General features: G+C 32.3%; 2 protein-coding genes across 4 annotated transcripts; both read right to left on the reverse strand.

The window, feature by feature from the left end:
* Positions 1 to 2,317: 2,317 nt before the first annotated feature.
* LOC120075180 (uncharacterized) lies at positions 2,318 to 10,421 on the reverse strand. Of its 3 annotated transcripts, XM_039028375.2 has the most exons (14): positions 10,183 to 10,421; positions 9,986 to 10,097; positions 9,096 to 9,208; positions 5,842 to 5,964; positions 5,570 to 5,772; positions 5,054 to 5,129; positions 4,652 to 4,738; positions 4,392 to 4,472; positions 4,248 to 4,280; positions 4,006 to 4,059; positions 3,878 to 3,919; positions 3,226 to 3,304; positions 3,074 to 3,144; positions 2,318 to 2,487 (listed from the first exon to the last, which is right to left on the reverse strand). In XM_039028375.2, the coding sequence occupies exons 1-14, from the start codon at positions 10,345 to 10,347 to the stop codon at positions 2,413 to 2,415; spliced, it is 1,314 nt and encodes a 437-aa protein (XP_038884303.1). In that variant the 5' UTR covers positions 10,348 to 10,421; the 3' UTR covers positions 2,318 to 2,412. The 3 variants fall into 3 exon arrangements, with proteins under 3 accessions (XP_038884303.1, XP_090168731.1, XP_090168730.1); XM_090312605.1 differs by lacking the exon at positions 3,226 to 3,304; XM_090312604.1 differs by lacking the exon at positions 3,226 to 3,304 and having other exon boundaries at positions 3,074 to 3,225.
* A 4,120-nt stretch (positions 10,422 to 14,541) lies between these two features.
* On the reverse strand, positions 14,542 to 15,063 carry LOC150036404 (protein FAR-RED IMPAIRED RESPONSE 1-like). Its single transcript, XM_090312824.1, has one exon. It carries the CDS (start codon positions 15,061 to 15,063, stop codon positions 14,542 to 14,544), a length of 522 nt encoding a protein of 173 aa, XP_090168950.1.
* Positions 15,064 to 18,881: the final 3,818 nt, after the last annotated feature.

The following is an 18,881-nucleotide window of genomic DNA, read 5'->3' on the forward strand; positions in this document are numbered from 1 at the left end:
CTTACCCCTGCTTCGAGAAATGAGTGAATTTCATCTTGTATAGCTGAGTTCCCAACTCCCAAATCAGACGAATCCTCAAAGTGGTAGGTTTGAGTCGGTGACCTGGCCACTTGCACCCATGAAAATCAAAAAACCGCTCTCAAAGGCAGAAGTTCCCAACTCACCTAGAATTGAGGTCATGTTACCTATGGTCATCCTAGTGAAGTGAAGTCTCTACATGAACGATGTTATATAACGAGACATTAACACTTCGTGTTCAGGTCTTATACAAACTCTTTGTATAGGACGCTCCTACTCACATGTCCCTACATGAATGATCGGGATTAGACCATCTGTAGCAAGTTACAACACTTTAACTATTTTACAAAACGGGCCGCATCTGTAGCGTTACCAGGATAAGGTTTCCCTCCTATATCCATATACTACAGACCATTTTGGTTATCACTTAAGACATGATCCACTTGTATGTCACCACATACATGCTTAAGTTACATAATGACAAGCAGGGATTTTAGTTTATTAGTTTGTGGTAAAGAAAATAAAACATCCAATGTTCAAAGACAAGAAGTGAAGAAAATATCATATATTATACATCACAAACGTTCGTACAAAACTGTGCTTACAAACTATAGGACACGAGAGTTTAGGGCATCATCCCCAACACACACTTCATCTTCTATCTTTGATTCCAAAAGAAGAAGAGAAACAACACATAAAAAATTAAAAAAAAAAACAAGGTAGAAAAAAGTTGGAGATCTAAAAAAGAAACGGAAGAAGAAAAACGCATAAAAGAAGTAGAAACGAAAGAACGGGAAGAAGATGCAGAAAATAAAAGAAACAAAGATGTAAAACAAAGATGTAGATCAAGACCAGGAAGAATAAAAGGAGTGCGAATCACTAGTACGAAACGAGACGACTTTCAATTTTTAGTCCATTTAGTAAATTCATCCCATGCTGACGTAAGCAAAAGGCAAAAAATATGTAGTTTTAAAAGTTAGGTCAGATCTCATTTGAGAATCTAAAAATAAATCGTTGATGTCATATTCACAATATTGAAGATCACATTAAAGAGGTTCAATTGCAATAACGAAATTGGAGTTTGACTACGAGAGAACTAGGAGAGTAACATAATTTTTTGTCTCATTCCTATGTAGTGCTCATAATGTAATGATTAGGAAGAGCTAAGCTCTAAATGAACGCAAGACACATGTATTATATAGGGTGCTGGTCATAAACAACCATTGGAGGTTTCACCTATGTAGGTGTTATAGTGAGATTGCTATAATAGGGAGTTGGGATATTCCTTTAAAACACATGAAAATGAGATGTGTTCATGACTGTTTAAAGCGGAAGATAGACTCGAGTTTCTAAATTAGCTTGTACTATATATGGAATAAATAGAAGTTTGATTTAAAGAACCTAGTTCACGATTCCGTTCATTATGGCTCCTTCAAATGGATACATATTTTCACTGAATAGAGGTTTAAACTACCTACGTATAGTAAAAATGCTCTCATTTTATTGTTTTCCCTTAAAAAAGAATTTGACATGTCTTCTAAAATCTTAAATTTGTGAGAAATCGTTGGATAATTTAAAGATTTTTCTCATTTTTTTAATTATTTATTTTATTTTAAATGGTTAGTAAGTGGGTGAGAAGGAATCACTCACCTTCCCCCCTTTTTAAGAAAATTTTCAAGTTAAGCGAAATGTGGTTAGGCGTTTTAACTTTTTTGAATCGTCTTCCTGTGTGATATAAGAATTTAGTTTTTTAAAAGAAAACTTGTGCAAACAGAAATTTTGGTCTTCAATAATTCGGTTTTAAAAGGACTTAATATATAAGTCCAACAAAAATTCATAAAATTGTTTAGTTGCGCACGAAGTTTAAAGTGCCGAAACACTCCGTGCAAGTAGGGGCATGTCTCCTCCAAGGATGGCGTTCAACAACGCATCTCGACTCAAACAACAAGCTTTCTCAAACTCCTTATTGGTAATTATCATTTGGTCGTTGATTTGTTTAGCTTTAGATTTTTTGCATAATTTGCTTTCTCTGCTTTAATATTAATTTTTGCATAATTATATTATTTAAAAAAAAAAAAAAAAAAATCTCTTCTTTGCTCCCTCCTCAATCGATTGTCACTTACCCCTACTCACCCTTGGCTCGCTCTATTCCCTCGTAGTCCTAAAAAAAACACCCAGATTTTCTTTCACTTCCTCTATCTTCTTCCTCCCATCATTTTCCCTCCCCCTTCTCCATTGGCTACCGCTTGCACTTCTCTCTCCTGAAACGAGGGAGAATGATGGGAGGAAGAAGATAGAGGAAATGAAAGGAAATCTGGGTGATTTTTTTGAACATATATATACAATCTATTTACGCTATTTAAAACAAAAATATGAACAGTGGAAGAACAAAAACTAGGCTTCCACATTGCTGCTACTGCTGGCTTTGGTAGGAGCCCTAATCAGGATACTTTGAACAAATGCTATCATCTGCCACACAAAATAAAACATGTCCATCAAATCGAACTGAGTATGCTAGAGGGACAAACTATAACCATTTTTCATATAATAAATAAAAAAGGTAATTGCAATAGCTGCACTTTTAAGTTTTAGGCCTAATAATATTTTTAAAGAATTGAAAATATAGCAAAATCTATTAGTAATATACTTTTATTGAGAGCTAAATTTAAATTTTGCTACAATTTGCATCGTACGATATCAATTAATATTTTAGGTCTGATTGTTGTATTTACAATTGTCCCTAAAAATAAGTTATGATTAAATTATCATTTCAATTTTTGACTTCTATCATATCCTAATAATTTTTAAAATATTGTATAATGCTTGTAGTTTAGTTATATCTCTGTGAACATCATCATTGAATTGAAGATGAAAGAAAACGTATGGTCGTTTTGGATAATTTAACCATGTGATAAAAGCAAAGACCTTTTAGAAAGTTTTTAAGATTAATCAAAAACCAAACTGAAATCATAAAACTAAAATCGAAATTTAAACCTGAATCAATCCATAGAGCAGTCATTGGCATCAGTTAATGGAGTGGAAAAAAGATTCTTACCGCAGAAGATCCAATGCACATGATGCTAAATCCAGGGAAATAAAATGGAGCGTTTTCAGAGAGAAACAAAGCTGGAAACACCAAAACTCCGTTAGTGTTCTCCTCTCTTGTTGTTGCATTGCATTATATATAGCATATTTAAGCAAAGTTACCTGTTAAAGGGGAGAATATCAATGGAGAAACGACATTGGCAAATGAAGATATGCCTGAAATGCATCCTTGAGCCTTACCCTAATAATCAATCAAATCCAAGAATATCGTCATGCTAACAACAAAAATCAAGTAAGAATGGGATTCTTAGAAAACTTTGGTTCCACATTTTGATTTGGTTTCAACAAAAGTCATATTTTGCTAAAATCCAATTACATATTTTGATATTGTAAATTGATTAGTTATTCGTTATTTCCATTTTCGTTCAAGGCTATAAAAAGCCAAAGTTGAGTTGAATAACGTATTTGAAAGCTTGTGACACGTCAATCATTTATAAATTTTATAAACTTAGGTTCAATCCACCAAAATTGGCTAAAGTTTGTTCTTTGTTTCTCTCTACCTAAACTCAAACACAGGTTCTTTTTTGAAGTTGGGTACATGATATGGTTATTTATTTTGATTTAGGAGATTCATTTAGTTAAGTAGTTGTTAACCCCACAGAAATTGCAACATTTCTTTTAATGAGATAAACATAATTGCCAACATTAACAGACTAAAGAAACATTCATCTCATTAGTAGAAATTATGAAATAAAATAACTAAGGAACTGCTTAGAGACTATTGATTATGTTGAAGTTGTTCTTGAAAACTAACCTGCTCGCTTGCACCAACTTGTTTCGACACTATGCTTTGCAACTGTGAATTAAAAATGAGAAATAAAATAAGTTCAATCAATATCAATCACGAATTAGCTCTAGATCACAAAAAAGTTTGACACTCACGCAAGGCTGCCAGAAAATAAACAAAATAGAAAGCATTGCAGCGACATAAGCAACCTGATTAATTACAGCAAAGCAAAGTTAGTCATTACGTGACATGATGTAATTTATGAAGCAGAGATGAAGCTCCAATATAAAACAAATAAATAAATAATTAATTAAAATAGTAATAATAATAATAATAATGAACCAAATTTTTTTAAAATAATTAAACTGCACTCCCAAATTTAGTTGCAAAGAAGTACCCAGTCAGCCCAAGCAAAGCTGTAAAGAAGCATCTGCATTTAAAACCATTAAAACAAATTGAGGCATCCACGAGTAATCTATAAATTTCTTAACATCAAATTGGATTATTAGAATAAGATTCAGAATTACGTTAGAGAGCTTACCTGACTGGATAAGAAAAAGAGCCCAACTGAGAGCAACTTGATCTCTCCTAGAACAGGAACCAAGATGGGGAGTAAAAGTAACTGCAATTATTCGTTTAATGGTAAGAACACACACACATGGGAAAAAGATGGATAGAGTCTTTAACATATTGTAAACAGGAAAATTAAGGTAATACTTATTCTTTTTAACATATTATAAACAGGAAAATTGACATAGAAGGAAATGTAGATACAGAGTGGAATAAAATAGCATGACATGCCTGTGAAATAGTCGAAGCAACCCCAGAAATCACCATCAAATCAGCAAACCTATCCTTGTTAAACTGAAATCTGGCTTTTAAATAGTACTGTATTTGGGAAATCAAACATAGTCAAGCATATCAATTGTCCAAGACAAGTTGCCCAATTGAAATTTTATAGGCACACTTGAGAATCTGTTAAGGATGTAAATTTATAATTGAGCCAAACAGAAGTTTACAATCTTAGTAAGATGAGGGTGATCACCAACGACTGAAACTTTCTATTTAAAAGTAAACCAAATAAATTTAATGAAATTATAACTAAAAGTTTCCCATGGAAAATTGAGATGCATTTCAGTTATTGGTATTAAATTGTCAAAACAAAAACTGACCCAAATTAGTTCCTTGGACTAAAAGACTAACCAGTATAGAAGCACGAATGCCAACATCAGCGAGATTGCCAAAAAATGAAACAATGGCCAATTGTGAAAATGTCAAGCTGCAAATAACATACATAAGAGGATTGAAAATTTCAGAAGAAATTCAACATCTTCCCATTGAGCCAGAAAACTATTTTGTCCAAACTTCACAACTATAAGATATGTTGACTAGGCTAATTGTTTGAAATCAGCTTGTCTCTTAGCAAAGTTTGACTGTTAATTTGGTCACTAAAACATATGTTGACTATGCTACAGAGTTTGGTTAATTGTCCGCCTGTATTTTCCAAATGAGTCGAATCTTCTTTCATTCTTATACTCATATATTAATATGAAACCAATTTGAAGTTAGAAGTTGCAAATAGAAATCAAATTCAAATCCCGGAACAAACATGTTATATTATTTTTTAAATTAGAAAGACCAAAAATAAACTAAATTGAAGATCAGAAGGTTAATCCATAAGTGAAATTAAAATAATCATAATAATGATTGAATACACACCTCGTCTTCAACAGGGAGAAAAGATCATTCACTGAAGGCAGGGTCGTAAGAATCTTTTCTTTCTTGGGGGAAACTTGATCCAAAGAAACAGATTCTACATTCTTCCCCGATAGTAGGGGTGCACAAAGATTACAATTGGAGACAGAATCAGTAAGGAAAGCCCTCATATACACTGTCGCCAAAGCCGCCGTAGAAGCCGCTACCTATTCGAGAAGACGATCCGTTCAACATTGAGTACAAATGAAATTTCAGAGAAAGGGAGAAGCGAGTACCTGAAAAGTGGATGGAATGGAGAGAAAACGAGCACAGAGAGTCCCGCAGACGGAAGCAGCAGATCCAATGGCGGATACCATTCCGAACGCAAAAGCTCGCTGGTGGTCCGGTACATTGTCGGCCTGTAATTGCAGAGATAAATCCGAAGTAATGAATGAATGGCCATGGGATCAAATTAGGGTTTAGAGTGTTAACGTTGAACCAGCAAAATGCAACTGCTGAAACGGGCAAGAATAATGGGTTTGACGTAGATGGAGACTTTGACGTAAACGTGGCTCGTCCCTGTTAATTTAGTCTGAATTTTCGATAAATCTATAATTAACTCTTCGATACTTGTTTATTGTTGATTTTAAACTTAAAAAACTACTTGTTTAATAACATTTTATTAAAAATTTTGGAAATATATTCCCATATTGTATTTTGTGTTTAAAAATTATTATTATTATTTAATTAATTTTAATAAAAGTTAATTTTCATGACTAAATTTAAATTTTATTGAAAATATCCGACTTAAAATTGAACAAATTTTAAAATAAGGTAACCAAAATGGCATTTTTACCTTTTATTTTCCACTTGTAAGCAAAAAAAAAAAAAAAATACTTAGGTGCATCTTAGGTTATATCTTTTTATATTTTTTTAATACAACAATTATATAGATGAGGATCAAGCTTTCAATCTTTAAGAAAGAAATCTATGTCAATTATTGTTAAGCTAAATTTTGACACCAAATTATCTAGTTACAGTTTGTTAAAAAAATATATTTTAAATTCTTTTTATTGTATGACTAGAAGTTTTTAAAGTGTCACATAAAAATAGGTGCAAATTTGAACACACCAAGGTATTTTATTTAAAAGAATAAAGTTTGGTCTGGTCATGGCAAACAAATTAAATTCAGTGTCCAATAGGCCTCCCAATTTTTTTTTTTTTTTAAAACAAAAGTTTATAACTTTGATTTTATCTAAAATTCACAAATTTATTATACATAAAATTGAATGTTTAGGCACTAACATTTCGTTTTTCTTTTATTTTTCATATTTAAGTTATTTATTTATAATTTCTTATCATGATTTTCATTTTTCTCAAGTAAAATAGTTGAATTTTTAATCAAATTTCAAATTAATAAAGATAGGTTTTTAAAAAAGGTAGATGAAAATGTAGCAACCCTAGAGCATAGTAGATATTAGAGGTGGAAATGGTTTGCTTCGGTTTAATTCAGTTTCAAATTTGGTTCTGACATTTTTTTAAAAAAATCTATATTATATTTTTTTTTAATTAAAAGATGATTCAGTTCGGTTCAATTTGAAATTCGGTTTTACTCTTTTTTAAATATATATATATATATATATTAGTTAAAAAAGGTTCTGTTCGGTTTCAAATTCGGTTTTCGAAATCGGTACCGAATCGAACCAAATTAATCCGGATTCAAAATTTCTTTAAACCGGACTGAACCATATTTTTTTGTTTCACTTAGTTTTTTGTTCGGTTTTTGTGGTTTGAATGGCCACCCCTAGTAGATATAATACAATGCAATATATATATATATATATCAAAATTTAGATACAACTCTTAGATCTATCAATGATAGATTATATTGTTAATAGAGTCTATTAGTGATAGGGTCTATCAATGGTAGATCTTATTATATTTACAATTATTTAAACATGTTGCGATACACATAATTATTAGCCCTAAAATTTCTATCGTTGCAACTACCCTTTTAAAAACTACTTTTTTTAGTTTTCAAAACTTGTGCTTGGTTTTTAAAAACATTGGTTGAAAGTAGATGACAAATCAACGTAATTTAAATGTGCAAATTGTGTTTATATGTTTAATTTTCAAAATCTAAAAACTTAAAACCAATTGATTAACCAATAAGGGTCTTAATAATTACTTAAAAATGATATCATGTGTCAAGAACCTATTAGGTACACATTTAAGAATTTAAAAGACTTGTCCAATACTTTTTAGAATACACTAACTTATCAGACACATGTAGAAGTTCAGTGTCCAAACTTGTTACTTAACCGTATGATAAATACATCTAGTCTAAATCTTATTTGATGTTTGACCTTTTTTTTTTTGTGTCTAAATTTTAAATTATCTATTTTAATTACTATTTTCTTCAACAACCTTTTATTCCTAAAACTTTCATAATCTTTATTTTGGCCCTGAATTTTTTAAAATAACAATGGTTGGTATTTATTAGCTTTTTTTCGTTAGAAGGTTGGAATTTATTACCTTGTCTTTCACATAATAATAATAATAAATAAATAAATAAATTGCTTACTTAGTACTTGGTGTTAACCAATGTTATTTAAGATTTTTTTTTGGATGCTTCCCTTTTATTCTCATGGTTGTTTTTTATTTAGTTCAACAATCGTGGGAATTTAAAATTGAAAACCTTTGAAACGTGCAAATGAAGAATTATTCATCGACTTTAACTCAAATTGGCCACATACTTAAAGCTATATTATTAATTATTTAAAATCATAATAAATGTATAGTACAAAATAAATTAATTTAAAAATGTAGGATCAAAATTAAGCTATATCTATTTTAATCCTTTAATGTTTGAGCATTTCCCCCCTTAATAATTTTCAATTATGAACAATAAAACTAATAAACTAATCGACGATAAGTTAAACTTATTTTATTTTTTTTTAAAGAGAGAAAGAAAGAGAGAGAAATTATGTCACTTAAAAAAATAAAAGAGAAAGAAAGAGAGAGAAATTATGTCAAAATAAAAAATCAAAAGTTGGCTTGATTAATTTGGAAGAGAAATCATTCTGTTTTAGTTAATATATAATAGAATTACGACTTAAATTAGTAGCAAAGGGAAAAAGAAAGGAAAAGACAATATGCTGCAAAATAAGAAACTCCAATTATAATTACAAACGGAATGTCATAATCATTTTAGTCCTCGTATTTTTTAACATCTTAATTGTTTAATGTTTTTACTTTTAATAAATCTTAAATCTTATCTTTGTTATTAGTTCATTGTTGTTGTTTTTTTCTTCCAATTTTTGTTACTTATTAATATTTTTTACTATGAATTTTAGAAATTTATTTCTACATTGTATTTTATTGCATCAATACACTATAACTTTGAGTGACTAAATTTAAGAAATATTGTAAATATGTATACGGACTAAAATCGAACAAATTTCAAAGTACAGAGATCAAAATGATATTTTAACTTTTATATTAAGAGAAAATAAAACTGAGATCCACCGATGTGATAAGAGTTTCTTACCGCATATGCAACAGCCAAACACGGAACGCTCCCTTCACAAACAGTACTTGTTATACATTTCAAGACAAAATAAACATAGAACACATCCCTCGACCTCCCATACCCTAATATCCCTGTAATCAGACCAAGAATCTATATTTTAGAAAATGATTAATTAATATTGATACCCATTTGGATTTTAGCTTTTGTTTCCTTGAAAAATGTAATAGTTTTCTCCAATTTTGTTTACCAAAGTTTTCATTATTGTCATGAAAATATTATAATTATCGGTTTAATTAAAAAAAAAACAATTATTTTTGTTTTATTTAGTTTTTAAATTGTTTTTTAGTTTCCTTTATTTTGAAATTTGTGATTTATTTTCTCTCAATTTTCTTATATGGTTTTTTATTTTCTTGGGGAATCATTTTAACTCGTATTCAAAATATAAAAATAAAATCTATTTTTCAACTACTATTTTTTTAATTTTCAAAATTTTGCATGGTAATTAAACAACATAACATATTAATTTAGAGATAAAAGTAGAATTTAAAAGCATAATTTTGAAAAACAAAATAGATATCAAATACGAGCCGGACAAACAAGGTCTTAGTTTCTTGCTTTTAGTTTTTGAAAATTTAGCTTTTGTTTTCTTACAACATCTCTATAATGGTTTTAATTTTTTTTTGACTAAATATTTAAATTCTTAATTAAATTTTTTAAAAAAAATACAAAATTGAGATTTTTGTTTGTGTAGTTTTCAAAACTTTATTAGTTTTTGAAAACATGTAGTGGATAAGAAAAGGAAAAAGTGAAGAAACATAATGTTTAGAAAAGAAAACGATAGCCTAAAGTAATCACGTTAAATTAAATATACTAGAAGTGATTGAACAGAGAAAATGAAGGAAACCGACCGAGAGGAATTACAGTGAGAATCAAGGGAATAGTGAGTAGAGTCTTCCTCCCAAACTTGTCAGAGAGGTTTCCAAGCAACGGCATCATGAGCAACGCTCCAAGCCCCGTAACCTACAGACATCTCAAACACAGATCAAACTCATTCAAATTCTAAGAAATCAATGTAAAACCGTCAGTCACGTTGTAGCAAACTTACGACTTGTTGAAAACCGGTGAAGTAAATGGCGAGAGAGCACTCGTCTCGACCGGGACAGAGAGCGGACATGGTGACATCTGTAGTGGCTGGAACCACCATCATGGTTGCGAAATTGTAAAGAAATACTGTCATCAACAAATGGCTGAGCTTCCAAATTTCTTCCATTTTTTTCTTTTCTGCTTTCTCTTTGTTTTCTGATCAGTTTGGCTGCAGCTTGCAGGCTTTGTGATAAAGCAGACCCACCATTTGTATGGCCTAATCAATTATTTTTATTGTGTAAACGACCCACTACATTTTTTTTTTTTTTTAACAAAAGAACAGAAAAAATAAAATATATTTGTAGACTACTCATAGGATAAATTATTTGAGGAGCAGGAAATGAACATGGCTATGGATTATTTTAGTTAACACAACAACTTTTTGACAAATGGAGTAAGAAATGGAGAATAAAGGAAAGAAATGACCTTGAATATTAGTGTCATGACTCTAGATCAAATTATTTAGAATTCAAAAGTGAAAGAAATCGTTTTAGTTATCAATAGTGGCCAAATTGATGTACTACCAAATCACGCACCTATTGACCGGACAACTGTAGATATAGGTATTTTGTAAACACGTCATACTCCTAGTGACGAATGATTAGTGATAGCTCTGATGGATGGTTTTGCAAGAATAGGTAATAATGAGGTTACTATTTTTATTAGTAAATGATGCAGAGAAGGCTTGTAATATTGATCTACACGAAACTCGGCGGACTATTGAAATAGTGGAAATTAACTTAGGCTACGTTCAATTATTTTAAAATGTATTCCTTTGAACGGATTTTGTTTTGAGGAAATCCTTCAAACAAGTTAATTTAAATGGTTAAATAATACTATCATTTTTATTCTAAGAAAAAAAATATTTTTGTGAATTTATTTTTACAATTTATAAAGAGAACATTAATAGAAGCTATTTTTGTTTTAGAAAAAAATCAACAACAAACTAATAGCAATGAGTAATTCTAAAATTTATTGAAACAAATTTTGGACCGTCGAGTATAGGGATCAAAATGAAACAAAATCCATGAACGGAAACCAAAATGGTATTTTTACGAATTTAAAATGGATCAACTTTGGAATTTATATACTCATTTTTGCTCTATAGATATTTACTTAAAATATAACTTAGCTTATTGAGATATTTTAAAGCTCGATGATTGAATATTTATTCTAGCTACTTTTGTTGAAATTTAAAAAAGAAAAAAGAAAAGAACACAAAAGAAACCATCTCAAAGTTACTTCATTTGTTATAATCACACCCTTAATTTTTTATTTAATGAATCAATCTCTTGGACTCATGAAATTATTGCAATTTAACCTTTAAATATTACAAAAGGCATAAATATTTTAAATATTATAATTTCCACTTTTGGTGGGTAATATTTCTTTCAAAAAAAAAAAAAAAAACTTTCGGTGGTATATTTAAAAAAAAAAAAAAAAGAAATTCTCTTTAAATGTGATATATTTATAGTGAAATCAAAATACAACTTCCTATTTTAATCGCAATAGAAGTAGATCTAAAATATAGCAGCCATATTTATAAACTTCTTCAGATCTGTGTTTGCATGTGTATACAAAAGTAGCTTTCATTATTATTTATTATTATTATTATTTTATTAAAATTTCATTCTGCTTAACTGTCATGAAAACATCCAAACAAACTATCAACATGCTTTTGTCTGTAAAATGTCAATTTTTTTTAATAAAACGTAGATGATTTGAAGTACAAGTTTCTTGATTATTAACACATCAGTTGAATCTCATTGAATTCGAATAAATTTCGTTCTATCTTTAATTATTTTATCATATATGATCCATCATATATTCCTTCACGTTCTAAATTAATGCAATTGGGAATTTGTCAACGTTCGGAATATAAATTTATTTTAAACTAAATTCCTTTTTCATGTGATACTTTCTCTTTCATTTAAAATACCTTTTTTTTTATTATTATTATTATAATTAAAATATATCTTCAATCCATGTGCTTTTGAAATTTATGTGATTTAAATTTGCAATGGGCCGATGACGTAATATTTCGGCCCATAATGCCAAATGACCCAATTTTATAAAAACCTGTCAATGGACCTTCTGCTGACGTCATCACGATATGAGATTACAAAAATGCCCCTCCAGTCTACATGATACTTGTGTGCTCAAACGCAACGGTCATTCTAGTTGCTCAAACTTCTCGTGTAGTGTCGTTCAATCTCGCTTTGCAAAACCATCATCCATCTACTACCGTAATCAAAGTTCTTGGGTAAGTGAATTTAATTTTTGTCTTACATGTAGTGTGGCATCTATTTAGGTGGGTTTCGTTTGCGAAGTTCTTGGTTTCATCTGTTTAGGTTGGTTTTGTTTGCGAAGTTCTTGGTTTTGTAGATTGGTTTCGTTTGTTTAGGTGGGTTTCGAGGTTTAATCAGTCGCGTCTATTTTTTATTTTGGGTTTCGATGTGTTTTCGATGTATTCTACATTGTTTGAAGACAAAGAAGGTATAGTTAAAGCCAGACAAGGTAGAGAGCGAATTTTGCGAGAGCGACATAAGCGAGATTGGCGTTAGCGAGACGGGCGAGAGCGAGATAAGCGAGTTAAGTGAGATTGGCAAGAGCGAGACTTTAATAGTATGTATTGTTAGTGATTCTTTAAGTACGAACCTGCTAACTGATAAATTGAATATTCATACAATGCAAGAGTAATTCAAGATATCAAAAGCTTTGAAAATACGTGAAGCTGATAGGTTTCCCGGAAAAATAATGAGTATGGCCCACGTTGCGAATGCCAACAAGATTGTGAAGAAGAAGCTTACCAGAAGGCAGTTAGAGATGTTCAAGAGAATAGTTTCTGGGGATTTGTAGACATTGAATTTGTATTCAACAACCCACTTATCCACCATATGTTATTGAGGGAAGTAAAGATGCAAGGAGCGAACTCGATTAGTTTCCTTGTCAGAGGAAAGGTTGTCACATTTTCGAAGGACGATTTTTTTATTGATAACTGGTTTGTGGTGGTCCCCTATGCGAGTTGTACGGAGTGAGGAGTCCTCACAAGAACTTGCGACAAGGTACTTTGGTAATCGATCGACCTCAGACGCATTCTACCTGAATTTATTGGAAGAAGAATACAAGAATTTGGTATTTGAAAACGATGACGATGCAGTTAAAATCACCCTAGTATATTACAAAGGTTGCAATGATGGGTAAGAACATGCAAAAGAGTGGTTGTCGATCGTACTCTTTTTGAAGATGTTGAAGACATAGACTATTACAACAGTCTTGATTGGAGTATAATTATTTGGCAGAGGACACTCGACGCCCTCAAGACTGCACTGAATGATAAGGTTTGTTTATACAAGGAGAAGGTGAGGGGAAATAAAAATTATGTTGTAAAATACTCACTCCGTGGATTTCTCCGAGCATTCCAGGTAGATGTTACTTAACTTAATTTTATCTTTGGTTTAACATTAACATAGTTATAAATATGAGTTGTTTCATATTTAGGTGTGGACGTACGAGATCCTATCATCGACAACAAGGAACATTGCCACTCGAAAGAGCAAGGTAGTTGTGCCTTGTATATAACGGTGGTCATGCTCCTACTCGGTGTCATTCAAAGTACTCGAGAGAGACGTTTTTATTATCAAAATGTAAGTATAATCTAACCACAATATGTTTATTCGGTTGTTAAATGTAGACTATCTTACTGGGTTGGATCCTTAATACAAACAAAAGTCAAAGAGGGTCTTGTCATGTTTGATGCTGAGAAGGAGTTTCGGGACACCCCAATTGATAGACGAATTGTAAGACAAGTACACTCCGACACCGAGAGTTCAGGGACCTCTAGTAGTTCAGAGAGTGGCAGTAGTTCAGACGATAGTTTTGAAGGTGGGGAAGGTGATGAGTAGGATAATTCAAAAGGTGGAGTGAGGGATGACGAATCTAATGCGGACATGAACATCCACCAGTCTTCTTACATCCCCAACGAGGATATGTTTCATGATGTGCTGGTGAGTGACGTACGTCCTGAGCTTGAGGAAGAGCGTTTTATCCCTGAGGAGGATCGTTCTGAGCCTGAGGTTTTGGGCAACAAAGAGGGAATCAATGTTGATTCTCTTGTATAATACTTGCGGAGTATTGACAGCTTAATATCGAGCTTGGATGGCCGTGTATCGAAGTTGGAGATGGACATGAGAGACATCAAAGCACAATTGTCAACCACTTTGTCTCTATTACAATATATGAAGGGTTCCATGGTGTTTAAGGCGACAAGATCCCCATGTAACCCATCCTGCCTCGGTCACCCACCCAACCTGTACCTAGGTCACCTACCCGCCCTGGCTGCATCTTTGATCATTCCAACAATCATATTGTCCTTAAAGTTAGAAAGAATATTATTTTCTATGTGGTATGTGCACAATCCATGAAATTCCATAGGAAAGACTGCACGAATGGCATTGCCAATAGATACCGCTCGATCAAACATAAACACCAAGTTAGGGGGCTCTCCAATGACACACATCAAATTTGATATAAACCACTTCCAAGCTCGATTAGTTTCATTGTCCACTATGGCATATGCTAGTGGATATGCTTGGTTGTTACCGTCTATGGAAACGCCGACCAACATGGTCCCTTTGTATTTACCTTTCAAATGTGATCCATCAACAATTATCATAGGCCAAAAACTTGTAAAACCTCCAATACAAGGCCCTAATGCCATAAACATGTACTTGAAATGCATATCATTTTCAAGTTCGATTTCAAATCTTGTACCTGGATTCTCCATTTTTAACGCTTCACCATATGCATGTAAAGTAGCGTACGACTTGTTGGAACGTACCATCGTGCAGCGGAAGTGACCAGGATCTATAAGCACTCTAATTCATTAATTTTGGCAGAAATGAAAGCATGCTTCGACAGAAATAAATGGGTTTCATGACAAACCTTTGTAGAACTTCCTCAGGCTTGAATCCAGCTGCAAATCTCCTTTGAATCTTGTTGTAGACCACCCCAAGATCTTCCATACTATTCTCTTGGTGCTCTAGATTGAGGTGTGAGACACAAAATAAGCTGGAATCAAGGAAATTTGGAGACAAGCTTATTGCAGCAACCCAGCAGAAGAACAGCTTCTTCACACGAATTTTTCAGAGAAATTCTTTCGATTACCTTCCTCAAAATCACTCAAATCTCTTCAATATATTGCAGACTATGTAGGATTGTATCAATAGTAGCGGAAGCACAAAGATCATCTAAACACTCAAATTCACTAATTTTGGCAAAACATAAAGCATGCTTTTGCAGAAACAAGTGAGTTTCAAGACATACCTCTTAGAACTTCTTCAAAGCTCCTTCACTAGCTGCTATCTTCTCCAAATCTTGTTATAAACCACCTCAAGATCTTCCCCACTATTCTATTGGTGCTCTAGATTGATTTGTGGGACTCAAAACAAGCTTGAATCAAGGGTAGAAAGAGAAATGCTCACTGCAAAAAACTAGCTGAAGAACTCTTTCTTCAAACCAATTTTTCTCTCAAAATCTCTATAGATTACATGCCCGATTTTCACTCTAATCTTTTCATATATTGCAGATCAACATGCAAAGGAGTTGAATGAGTTGCAGCTCATGCTTGGAGAAGACAAGGCAAAGATATTGCTTCTTGTGTGAGCTACTTCAAAAGATGAATAATGGAAAAACTTCATTTTCTATTTAAGTGTTTTGTTTTCTTTTCCTTTTTCAATTTTATCTCAAAAAATCAAATTTTGATTTTATTAAATCTATTTTGATTTTTTAAAAATAAAAATTTTAATTAATTTCATAAATTAATTATTAAATAAAACTTAATTAATTTAATATCAAATATTAAATTAATTTTAACATATATCCATCTTTATATATTTAAATATATAAATTCTCCTATTCCGTTTAATTCCAAAATTAAACATGTAATTATATCTCATATAATTTCTAATTCCCTTAATTCTAATTTGAACGTTTTAAATTAACTTATCATGCTATTCTAGAGCTAGTCCGTTGCGAGCTAGTAGGGGGATCTCGTGGACCTACAGATCATGGGCTCCAACGATCCAAGATTAATTGGTTAAACTCATTATACCAAATTAATCTCCATTTGTTAACTAATGGGTCACTTCACTAAAGCCCATAGTTGCACTCCCCACAGTATAGATACATTATGTCCACATGATTTAACCATAATTAGCAAGTCGACCATTCACAATTTGTTCGTAATAACGGCTGGATCAAATATTTGTTTTACCCCCGAGATTACATCTTATTTCTCAAGTCCCTACTATTCTCTAATGAACAACTGGTTTATGATCCAATCACTTAACCAAACTTTCTCAGCTCAGTGAGAGGGTGGGGCCCCTTGTTCAAGACCTGGATTCAGTACTTAAGAAAACAACCTTTCTCCTATCCCTAAATCAGTTAGGTGTGAACTTCGTCTTGCACCCTACGTCCTCAGCTATCTATCCGGTCTTACCCCTGAAATGGGAGTTTTATTGAGTCGGTGCTGTTAAGCCAACCCTCAACTATGAAAATCTAAGGGCAATCCCGAATAAACAAGAGTTCATAGTTAGCTTAGGATTAAAATCAAGTTACCTAGGTCATCTAGGTGAAATAGTCAGTCTTAAATAGTAAACAGCGTTATAAAGTAAAAGTGACTTATTTCTTGGTCCTGATCTTATGCAAACTCATTGCATAAGACGCCCCCACTCCTCATGTCATAACATGTACAAATTAGGATCACATCGTATGTAGCACTTTACAACTCTTTGTAACAATTACAGAGTTGGCCGCATCCAATGGTGTTACTAGAATAAGGTACCTAACCTTATTCATGTACCATAGATCATTTTGACTACTCGAACCCGATCCACTCTTATGTCTCCACATAAAGTTCAAGTACTCATATAATAGTCATGAGTTTTAATTTATTGGATTTAAACTTTCATACAATTTATGAAATCAATAACAAGTATATTGATTATAAAAGACGTTTATTATTTTACAAACTGCGAGTTTTTAGGACATAAAATCCAACAATACTCCCACTTGGACTAAAACTCCAATGGATCAATATATACAAATATGTACAATGTTGAGTTTACACGGAGAGAATAAATGTACAAATACAATAAACTAGGGCATTACAATACCCAAAAATTCTCCCACTTACCCTAGTGATACAAAACTTGTAGACCTGGTCCTACTAGGTGACCCTAGAATACTTTAGTCGAGAGAGCCTTTGTAAATAGATAAGCTAAGTTGTCTTGGAAAGCAATCTGGGTAATGATGACGTCTTCTCTGTGTACAATCTCCCTGAGGAGACGATACTTCCGTTCAATATGCTTTCCCATTTTATGGCTTCGTGGTTCTTTTGAATCTGTAACTACTTCACTGTTGTCACAATAGAGAGTGACAGGCAGGTGCATATTAGGAACTACTTTCAGATCTATCAAGAACTTTCTGAGTCATACTGCTTCTTTTGCTGCTTTACTTGCAGCTACATACTCAGCTTCTATTATGGAATCCATAATACAACTCTGCTTGATGCTCCTCCACACAACTGCTCCTCCGTTAAGACTGAATACTGACCCCGAAGTTGATTTCCTCGAATCAATATCGGTCTGAAAGTCAGAATTAGTGTATCTAGTAAGGATCAGATCCTTAGGACCATACACAATCATATAATCTCTCGTTCTCTGAAGATACTTGAGAATGTTTTTAACAACAGTTCAATGGTCATGACCAAGATTGGACTGAAATCTGTTGACAATTCCTATGGCATAGCATATATCGGGACGTGTACAGAGCATTGCATACATCAAATTCCTAACTGTAGATGCATATGGAATTCGATTCATCTCCTCAACCTTTTGAGGTGTCTTAGGACTCTGTTCCTTAGACAGGTGAGTTTTATGCTTGAAAAGTAAAGATCCTTTCTTGGAATTTTGCATTTTATATCTAAACAACATCTTGTCTATATAAGATGCTTGAGATAACGTCAAAATTCTGTTCTTGCGATTCCAAACTATTTGGATTCCAATAACATATGGTGCTTCTCCCAAATCTTTCATTTGTAATTGTGAAGCCAGCCATCTCTTAACATCAGCTAGATATTCTACCTCATTCTCAATGAGTAGAATATCATCAACAACACAATTAAGCTTGTATACACAAGGTTCGTCAATATTTTTTTCAAAGCCATAAGATTTGATCGCAGCGTCAAATCTCATATTCCAAGATCTAGAAGCTTTTTTAATCCATAAATGAATCGATTAAGCTTGCAAATCTTTTGTTCTTGACCCTGCTGTATAAACCCTTCTGGTTGAGACATATAGATACTCTCTTCAAGATAGCCATTCAGAAAAGCTATCTTGACATCCATTTGCCATATTTCACAATCATAAAATGTGGCTATGGACAAGAGTATTCTAATAGACTTTATCATGGCAACTGGAGAGAAGGTTTCTTCAAAATCTAACCCCTTTTTTTGGGGTAACCCTTTTGCCTCAAGTCTAGCTTTATAGGTCTGTACCTTACCAACTTGGTCTCTTTTTCTCTTATAGATCTATTTACAATCGATGGGTTTTACCCCTTTAGGTTGGTCTACAAGATCTCAGTCAGAATTGAAATATGTAG

Source organism: Benincasa hispida, chromosome 4 (genome assembly GCF_027475165.1).
Source record: "Benincasa hispida cultivar pf3 chromosome 4, pf3_genome.v1.1, whole genome shotgun sequence".
NCBI lineage: Eukaryota > Viridiplantae > Streptophyta > Magnoliopsida > Cucurbitales > Cucurbitaceae > Benincasa > Benincasa hispida.